Here is an 11,115-nt window from a genome sequence, read left to right on the forward strand (position 1 = left end):
CTCAACTGTATAACGTAACGGCGACAATGAAAACTTGTGCCAGACAGGGACACGAACACTGATTTCGCTCTTACCGACAGCGGTCGCCTTACCTACACAGCCTCAGTCAGGGTCAAACACATACTTGCATATGACATCAGCCACGTGTCTACAACCTACAGTCGTACATCCATTATGTATATACTGTGACATTTTACTTAAAAGTTGCTTGCCCGATGTCGGCGGATAAATGCGATTGAATAGTAGCTGCGCAAAGTTCCTTTTGCATCGTAATTCGAAATAACACAGACATTGAAATATCGTAAGTGAATTAATGTTCTTCTTGAAAGTTACCAAGGACTACGAGCGGATCGATGAATTTCCATTACGACTATTACTGTCGGTAACGTCTTCGACTCACACTCTGCCATCGTATCAGTTGGAGTAAAGTCTGTGTAATGATGGATGGACTATGGAAGCGCTACACAGAGATCCGGTACTTCTGCTTTCTGTGTAAAGTGTTCGGTACATGTCCAGTTTCGTTTGAGAAGAAGCAAGCAAAAATAACGGTGACATTCAAGGCGCGACTCTATTGTATACTGCTCGGTCTACTGACCATTTTCTCTGCCCTTTATACTTTTCTGGTGTGCTTACCAGAGAGTTATAAAACTGTACAGAATCTCGCGAAGTACTCGGACGCGTGTAATATTTTCTTCGCTGCTGCTGCAGCTTTGACGTGTATTCTTCGCAGCTCCACTTTAAAACAAAGACACATAGAAAGTTTCTGCATAAAAATTATTTCAGTTGACGGATTTTTGTATGAAGACGATGGATCAGAATATTTACGTCTCGCAACTCGATTGGTATGGAGTGTTGTAGCAGTCACCTTTTATTCAGTGGTTGTGTTTGGTCACCTCACCTGGCTTATGTTACCTACTATGAAATTTTCTTTTCTGTTACCTATTTGTGTCATGCAGTTCATGAGTAACGTCACTATTTTACAATATCTTTTTCTCAATATGGCGTTAAAAATGAGGTTTTCAAGACTGAACAGGTATATTCTGCAATTATTCTTCCTGTCTACCAGAGATGCAGAAGGAGAACTCGACATTAATATTTCGAAACTCGTAAGTATAAACCCAGAAAAGAAAGATCTACAGTGTGACGATAAATTATTCGTCAGGAAGTCTTTCGCTCCACTGCACTCTGAAGCTCAAAGAATTGTCAACGGACCCAGAAACGTTGTACACTGCTGCAATCAGGTAATGGTAACGGAGGAAGACGCGAGCCAGCTGCGAAATTTGCGCAAAGTATATTGCCTTCTTGTCGAAATGGGTAAAGCCGTCAATGCGGCTTACGGAGTACAAAATCTCGTAGAAGTGGTCAGCTGTTTCGTGAGCACAGTGACGTACATTTATATCAGTATTGTCGTCTACTTAGATCTGAAGCCCGTGTGGCCTGGGATACCGAGGGGTCAAGTCATCACCATGTTCTCTCTTTGGATTGGACTCATGGTGGGGCGTCTGCTCACCACAGCCTACAGCAGTGACATGGTTGTGCAAGAAACCGCCCGCACACAGCGGCTGGTCCGGAAACTTCTGCTCTTACCGCTGCCTGCTAGGAGCGGCTGTCCAGACGAGCTGCAGCTCTTCAGAGAGAACATGGCGCGCAGTCGACTGCGCTACAGCGCAGCGGGGTTCTTCACGCTCGACCTGTCTCTGCTGAGGAGCTTCACAGCCACCGTCACTACCTACGTCGTCATCCTCGTCCAGTTCGGACTGTCAGACGCGAGCAAGCAGCAGAAAACCAGCGCCGCTGGATGTAAATGTTAACCAGACAGACAAAGTGACAGGTATCTGAGAGGACATTACGCACACAGTTGGTCATACGACTGCCGATTCACATTTACATACCAAACTTCTTTTATTCAATAAATATTAATTTCTTGATTTTCACCTAGAAAACTTGTTGCGTATGACAATCAAAAATTATCTGTTGACAGTTGTATTTTAGTTCTAATGTGTACATGGCACTGATGTTAATCAAAGAAGACATATTTATCTTCTGTTTTATAAAATGTTCACAGTATTTCACATGTTGAAGCTATGCGAATTATTATAGAATAACGTTATACGTTGTTTTGGGCATCAAGTGTCTGGCATGCTTCATGAACACTTATTTGAGGTTGTAGCACATAATGAGAATAATGTTTACATATGACAAGCCAAAAGTAAAGAATTCATAATAACTTCAACAAAGCGTTTATTTAGTAGTGATGAGAAGGGTTAAAAAAGTAAAATCTTTCTCATCATTTAATACCTGATTTTAAGAAACAATATATTATAATGTGATGTATATGCTATAAAAAGTTGTGTTAAGTTGTTTGAAGAGATAGAAGTGCAGAGTCGGTGTTGTATGCGTAGCGTGTCCCATTTATCTTGGCCACCCTAAATAACTGGTTGTCCAGATGCAAGCTACAAAATGTTTCAAGCAAATGTTCTTTAGCCGTCAGGGACACATCAATCAGCATGATTGCCTTCGTTGTAGCTTTGGTTTTTACAAAGATATGAACAGAGGTAGGACTTTTTAAATGGCACCCTGTATTTTTTTATTCGGTAATTCATTTCCTCTCCTGAAGACCTATTCAAAAACGTTATCACAGTGTACTATTCACTGAAACACAACGTTATTGAATACATGACACAACATTGACGTTCACGCCTCCAGCGTTTAGTGCAGGTACTCGGGATAATGGAACACATTCACGTGCTGACGTTAACAGAGGACAAATGTAAACATAAGTAGAATGTACGCCCGTCATTCCGTCAACCATCGTCAGTTGATGAGTTGTGTGAGTAGAATGTACACCAACGAAGTGAAGGTGGAAATGCTACTCATCTGCGGGGAATGTAAGTTAGCAGAACAGTAATTGCAATACTATTTTCTTATGTACTGGTACATTTAGTACAGTAGTTTAGTCGTTTTAAATACTGCTGTTATTTAGAACAGGCATACAGTAAAGGCTGTCCTTCCTACAAACTGCATCGACGTAACGTTTCTATTATTGTTGTTGAAGGTAGGCGAAACGCTACGCAAGCAGCGGAACTGTGCAGAGAGCGATATCCTGGCATGAACCCTCCTTCCCGAAGGATGTTTTCTCGTCATGTTACGACGCTTTAGGACACGCAATCGTCGTAGCACTCGCACAGACGAAGTTGCCGAAGTTACGGTTCTCGCTTCCGTTGCTATGAACACACATGTGAGCACACGACAATCTGAACATGAGACTAAAACCAGTGTACATCGTGTTCTCACACGTCATCAGTTCCATCCTTACCATGTACACCAAAATGAAGAACTGTTTGGGGATGACTTCCGGAATTGTGTACAGTTCTGTCAGTGGGCACAGCAGCAAATCCTTGCCAACCCGAACGTCTTCTCTAATGTTCTATTTCCCGACGAATGTTCCTTCTCAAATAAAGGACAGGTAAACACAAAGAACATGCATTATTGGTCTAGCGACAACCCTCGATGGCTTGGACAGGTGGAACATCAGGATCAATGGAGAGTTAACGTCTGGTGAGGGATGCACAGTGTGTGCCAAGTTCCTCAGACGAGTTCTTCCTCCTCTTCTGGATGAAGTGCCACTAAGAACAAGACTACTTACGTGGTATCAACACGATGTATGTCCAGCTCATAAGCCTTGCGTACACGTCATGCTCTGAACCGAAGGTATCATTCCAATTGGATTGGTCGAGGAGGAACAGTTACTTGGCCTGTTAGGTCTCCTGATTTAAACACTCTGGACTTTTTTCTTCAGGGATACCTTATAGACGTTGTCTATCGCAATATTCCAACAACTACAGACGACATGCAGGAATGTATCGTGCTTGCTTGTAATTCTCTTCAGCAGGCAACACTGAAAGCAGTAAATAATTCTTTCGTTCAACGAGTGCACCGGTGTATCGGTGACCAGTGTCACCACTTTGAGCCCCTTTCAATATTCTACTCCTGGCCAATGGCACTGGAGAGCCAAAGTCAAAGTTGTGTTATGTTTTTATTTGGTTTTCATTTGTTTTCTGACAACTCCAGCAAGTGGACGAATTTGTGATCCCAGTCTCAAGGTCAGTGTTGTCTTACGTAATTAATGACGTTGTGTTTCAGTGAATGGACACTGTGATGCATTTTTGAATAGGTCTTTAGGAATCGAAATGAATTATCGAATAAAAAATACAAGGAGCCATTTAAAAAGTCATACCGCTGTTCATATCTTTGTACAAAACAAAGCTACAAGGAGGGCAGTCATGCTGATTGATGTCCCTCTGACAGCTAAAGAACATTTGCTTGAAACATTCACATCTGGAAACACAGTTATTTTGGGGGATATATATCTATTACGGATCCCATATATATCAAGTTCAACAAGTGCAACATTATAATATGTATATAACATATTACAATATATATATATATATAACGTAAAATGACTCACTGCTCACTGTCAGTATAACTGGAAATTAAATGTCAGTTGTTTACGCAGTTTTATGCAGTCAAGCAAGTGTTGTATGTTTTATCCGTTTTTGTTTACATCAAGCTGTGGTATTCACATCAAAGTTCTGTGTTTAAATTCTCGCCAGAGTCATTTATTCCATATTTTAAACATTTTTTTGGCCTTAGAGTCACTATTGGTTTTAATACGGAAATTTACAAAGCCCACATCATGGCGGATCAAATGGCGGTCAACGATAATCCTTTTCGCCTCCACAGCAGCTGTGCTAAATTGCTGGAAAATCTCAAATAAGTGGCAAATGAAGGTTATCATTGTTAAACGTATACATGTATGCTCAATGATGCTTCACAATGTAGTAAGAAACATAACTGTTTATCGAATTCACTACCCAAGTGACGCAAAAAAATCAAAATAAAGTTAATTGTGTAAATAAATAAAAAGAAATCAGTGCTATGTGGCCCCACCACTTCTCTCTGAATGATGAATTCAGTTAGTTTCGGAAGTTATACAGAAGCTTGGATCGTTGTAGCGTACCATATCAACTACATATCTTTTTTTTTTAATTCGTGGTGTACAGTCTTTGAAAAGTGCTCTACTAACATTTTTACGTAAAACAAACAAGGAAAACGATTCCTGTCGATCTTTCCGACTATCATAACATTAAAGAAAACAATATTCGTATATAAACAAGTTTCCAATGGCTCTGAGCTTGAATACCAACCATAAAGGTATTAATGGCACAAATAGGAGCGTTCGTATTTGTTAGTTCTGTGTAGGCATGCTGTTTGGGAAACAATTGAAGCTTAGAAGGCATAAGGAACTGTGTTAGTTACAAGCATTCAGAGCAAAATATTTTCATTCACTTTTCTTCTTTTGAAAATACATTTCAAACCACTGTCTTTGGAACTGGTTCCAGGTAAAAGTGTCAGTGAAACAAACACTTTCGCGTGTAACGTATATATGAAGCCAGGAGAAGTGATGGGTTTATCACTGTCTAAAATATGATTAAGTGTACGGAAGGCACTACACAGTCGCAGCTCCAAACAATCTTATCCAGTAAAGTATTGAAAAGGAGCTCTCGAAGTAGAAATGCAAGTAAAGGACTGCCTCAGCAATAGTGCTAATAATGTTCTGCATCTCACAACCCAATCCCACGACAGATGTAATGCACCATTTAACTTTACCAGGTAGTAAACTAAGGACTTTGATCTTACTGTTATGTTAGTACAGAGATTTCCAAGTAACATTCGATCACAGAGTAATGAAGCAGACGGCACAATGACACACATGTTACCAAATAACAGAAAAATAACATTTAATAACACGTCGATGGAGAAATCTCTTCCACAGGAACTGCAACGAAATAAAATTTTGAAAGAAAGGTACAGCAAAGGCACATTATTTACAATTAATAGACGATGGAATGAGGTCTTCATACACATACTATATGGAAAGACGTAGTCAATTCATCGCTGGTGACGATTATACATCATAACAAGAACTTTCGCCAGTAAAAAATATGTCTACACAAAATATTTTAATTCTCTTACCATATGACTTGCTGATTTCTCTCTTCCCAAGATTTGCAGTGATTCAAAGTGCTAAATCGATGTTCCTAAGCTAAGATTATTTAGTATTTGCAAAATGTGTTTCTTCCAGTTTAAATTCTTTTCAATATGGACATTAAATGTTTTCAACTTTCCATCCCAGTTGTTATCTGCTCACAATGTGTCACACCTATTATTGATGTACTACCTCTAGATGTGTAAAACTGAACTTGTTGTGTCTTTTTGAGAGAGCGAGAGCATTCACAGAAAACCACTCAATAATAACTTTACGAAAATTATTTACCATTTCTTGTGTTGCTGTATGTATGTATGAATTGACTCCAAAACTATCGTCTTCCACTGGAAGAACCAATTCTGTTTGTTGTATATTAGGTAGAAGATCTTTTACATATTTAAGAACGGTAGTGGACTTAATATTGAGCTCTCACGCCCGGCTAGCCACGCGGTCTAACGGGCTGCTTCCCGAGCGGGAAGGCGTCCCCGTCCCTCGCACGAATCCGCCCGGCAGATTCGTGTCGACGTCGAGTGTGCTGGCCAGCCTTTGGATGGTTTTTAAGGCGGTTTCCCGCCTGCCTCGACGAATGCGGGATGGTTCTCCTATTCCACCCGTGCAAACACGTATGCACATTTGGGGTTACACTTGTCTGGTATGTGACGTTCCCGGGTGGGGGGGGGGGCGAGTTCCACTGGGGGTCGAACCGCACAATAGCCCTGGGATGGGTGTGGGGTGGTGGCGTCGTTCCTGTATTCTTTTAGTTAGGTATGGCGTTATGGATTGGTTTTTTATACCATCAGTTCCGTAAGTCCTCAGTTTATCGAAGAGAATGCTATGATTCACATAATCAAACGTCTTAGATACGTCACACAAAATACCAGCTGGTGCTACTTTGTTATTTACTGAATGTTTAAATGCCACTTTTAGTCGAGCAATTCTTAAGAAATCCAAACTGTGATTTACTGAGAATACTGTTGTCATTCTACAATGCATTACCTTCCAAAAAATGTTGGAGAAAGATGTCAGTTGTGAGTCAAGTCAGTAGTTATTGGCATCTCTCCTGTCAGCTTTCCTATGGCACATTACAGGCTCTCTGGATGCATTACGTATTCCAGAAAAGATAATGAATAATGTATGGGAACAAGTCTTTATTGCTGTGTTGGGAACCTGATCAAATGTAGATGAGCTTTTATTTTTGAGAGAATATATAATTATCTTAATTTCAGATGGAGAAACTGGTGCAACGTCCATATGATTGAAGTTTATGAAGCTTCCACAACAGTTAAGAAATAATAATTAAACACATCTGGCACCTGTGACTGATCATTTACAGCCATTCCGTTTAATTTAGTAGGGATGTTATCTTGTCCTGCGGCTTTTTGTCATGTCTCACATTTCACCAGGTTCCATATAGTTCTAAGTCTACTGTCAGAATTACTCATTTTTAACATCATGTGCATAATCCTTAATTTTTAATAAGTTTTATTAATAATTTTCAGTAGTTTTTGTAGTATGCAAATACTGCAGTACCTTTATTTGTTCTTGCCAACAAATATAATTCCCTTCTTTTTTCACAAGATGCCTCAACTCTTCTGGTGAACTACGTTCTTTTACATGGTTGTTTACCGTGCTTTTTGACTAGCTTATGTGGAAAACTATTTTCAAACAGAAATACGAAATTATCACAGATTATAGTAAATTTTGTATTATCATTTGGTTATTATAAATTTCATCCTTGATCATCTCTTGTGAACTACTCTGAAAAGCGTTTATCCTGGAATCATTAATTATTTGAACTTATTTCCACAATACTTCAAGGCACTGTATCACTTACCCTAACTAACTGTGCATCATGATCAGAGAGAGCATTTGTTACTGAGTGTATCGTTATTGTCTTGCTTTGAGTTCCATCAAAGAAAACGTTATCACTTAGGATACTACTGCATTTATCCATCCTTGTTGACAAGTTAATTATGATATCATATTTTAGGAGCCAATTATGGTTTCTGGATCATTTTTCCTATCAGAATCAATTAGAAAATCTACAGTTAAATCACCACAGATTGATAACTGCCTGCTGCTGTCTGACAAATATCACAGTAGTGAATCCATATTTCTCATAAACAGTTCAAAATTTTTAATTGGGGATGTATATACAATTACTATGAAAAGCAAACTATTTTTGGCTTTTACTGTGTTCATACCTAGTATGAATGCAGCGGAAGAAATTGTCAAACCCAATGGTAGTTTACAAAACTGATAGCAATTTCCCAAATGGAGAAATTCCGTGTATTTTCTGTAGGTGAGATGATGTTCAATCTGCCAAAAACTCCATTTTAGATTTGGTGTTGAATAAATAGATTTACCATGAAATTTCTATAAAAGTTTGTTTAAAATTTGTGGTTGATCAGTTTCTGGTACTATAACGTCGTTGATCTGGCGTGAATCGATAACTAGGTGTAATGCTCCATCCTTTTTAATAACAATGTGTAGTGGACTTACATATTGACTAATAGCTGGTTTTATAATTCCTTGGTCGAGCATGGCTTGAAGTTCCTTTTTCACCTCTTCTCTGCACAGGAACGGTATGGAAAAATGTTTAGCTTTGAAAGGGTCGTGTGGTTTGGCATGGAATTCATGTAAGAAACCTGTCATAGTACCAGAAATGTTATCAAAGAGTCGTGAATACTGTAGCTAAACGTCTGGTAACTTTCGCCGTTCGCCATCAGTTGTTGCTTGGCTTTCACTTATCTTGTTGATAATTGTTCAACGCCGTATTCCATATCGTCTGGTACATTAAATGCAAATGGGTATTTTTGAAGTACACAAGTAAGTTGAATTCTTCTGATGCTTTGTTCCTCAGATGAAGTTTGGTGAAATTCCAAAGCAACCTGGTTGTCATTTTCATTTAATATGAGGTACGAGTTTCTGAAATCCAAAATAGCTTTATGTTGGATTAGAAAGCGCATACCTAATATTACGTCAGAGACGAGTAAGGGAACAATCCCAAAATTAGAATAAAATGTGTGAGCATTACAGAGAAAGGTAAATGTGTTTGAAGTTTCAGGTCCACGCCTTTGCTAGAAACTGCGCCATGGCTTTTTTGTTTTGTTTTGGTTTTTGTTTTTTGGCTTTGTGGAAAATTGAATTATCGTGGCTACACCTATTAATTGCAACGTTGCTTATTACAGTAACAGGCGAACCTGAATCTATCGCAGCAGTGAATTTGTATGTACCTATTTGTATTTCAGTGATTGGGTGTGAAGCTGTCTTCTTAGTCTGATTCTTTTCTAGTAAAAGCGTTTCTCTAATGGCATCCTCAAAGTGATTATGCTTTCATTACTGTGTCGCAAGGTTCTAGCCGCTGATCGTTGTTGCAGGTTAAAGCAATAGGATTGTCCTCTAGTCATGTAGTATACGCAATTTGATTACTTGTCGAAGCTTATTATGGCATTTCAGTGATTTGTACTGTTATGCTATTGTAGTCATTAGTGTTTTGAGGTTGGTGTAAACGTACGTCAGGTTTATTCAGAATAAGTGGAGGTTGTTGTTCAAATTGTCCTTGAGTCTGAAAAAAATTGGGATTGGCATAATGATAATGAGAATTCTGAGTATGACCTCTTCGTTTGTTGTTGTAATTAGTCTGATACGGAACATTTGGTTAAAATGCAATGTCTGTCCCCAATACACGAAATTATTGCGTTGTGGTGTAGTATTATTGCTATACTGTTGCGTTTTGACGAAAGTTTACGCTGAACCATTAAAGTTCGGTTGATCTTGCTGAGGGGACTGTGTCCGGAATACCCCACTTTCTGGTTTTTTTGGTGAAATTGTTATTGACAATGTCAGTTGCTACTCCAAACTGTTCGTATTGGTGTTGGTTTTGTAAATATTGAATATTAATAATATTTTGACGTCTGTGAAAACTATTCTGAAAGTTGATGCCTTTCCTAGACCTCTTATTACGTCTGTCATTAACATTTCTTAATGTGCATTGATATTCAATGTGTTATCACTGTTGCTGTGTTGGGAGACATTTTTATTGACAAAGGAATAGTCAGAATTTTGTACTTCCAAAAGTTGTAAAAGATCGCAAAATGCAGGAGTGATTTCTTTTTGTTGCCCCGTTAACAGGGAGACTCGTAATGAACGCAACAATTTAGAGATTCAAAGCTATATTAATGCTGATTGACTATATGACTCGGTAAGATGCTGATTTTGTTGAATCATGTATTCAAAAAATTGAGTAATGGTTGGGAAGTTAGAATTTTCAAAGGACAGTAAACTGATTAACTGTTCTTTGATTACTCATTGTGTAGTTTCAGATCAATAAGCTGCCAAAAAGGTATTTTGAAATTCTTCTAATGAGCAGCATTGTCTTTCAATGGGGCACATCCTCGTGGTGGGCTCGCCCTCCAAAAAATTGCAAATGCGTTCCAATATATGGGTAATAGGGCAATTCGGTCTTAACGAGAATGAGGACTGTTGTACCCAGCCTAAGGGATTGAGATCTGTTTTGTTATTGCGGAATACATTGAAATTACGTACTGACAAGAAGTGCTTGTAATTGAAACCATCGTGTAGGAAATTTTGTATTGGTTCGTAACTGTAAAGGTAACATTCCCAGCGCAGCGACAGCGACAGTCGACAGAGACAGGCGACAGAGAGAAGTGTCGCCCTGGCTTCTATTATTTCTTATGTGAGCTCGTTCGCAGGGCGCGACAAGTGCCGTGCTGCACGTCAAGCCTGCACCTGTCGCGCACGAGACGGGCGACACTGCGACGCGTGTCGCCGAGCGTAAATATGGATTCTACTCGCGAAGAAGACGAGAAACTGATCAGTTTGGTCTGTGTCAACCCCCAGCTATCTGACGTCAAATTAGTTGCATAAAAAATACACTTGCGAAGGACAGTATATGGAAAGATGTAGGGAAGGAGCTCAATAAAAACAGTGAGTTTTATTTATTTAACTACACATTTTCTTTGCCAAGTACTCACATTTATATAAGTATGTACAAGCGTGATAAATAATCAAATTAATTATCTAAATAAAAAATTTATAGA

General features: G+C 39.0%; 1 protein-coding gene across 1 annotated transcript; it reads left to right on the plus strand.

The window, feature by feature from the left end:
* Positions 1-1,310: 1,310 nt before the first annotated feature.
* LOC126188625 (putative gustatory receptor 2a) lies at positions 1,311-1,811 on the plus strand. The gene has a single exon (XM_049930227.1). It carries the CDS (start codon positions 1,311-1,313, stop codon positions 1,809-1,811), a length of 501 nt encoding a protein of 166 aa, XP_049786184.1.
* The last annotated feature ends 9,304 nt before the right edge of the window (positions 1,812-11,115 follow it).

Source organism: Schistocerca cancellata, chromosome 5 (assembly GCF_023864275.1).
Source record: "Schistocerca cancellata isolate TAMUIC-IGC-003103 chromosome 5, iqSchCanc2.1, whole genome shotgun sequence".
NCBI lineage: Eukaryota > Metazoa > Arthropoda > Insecta > Orthoptera > Acrididae > Schistocerca > Schistocerca cancellata.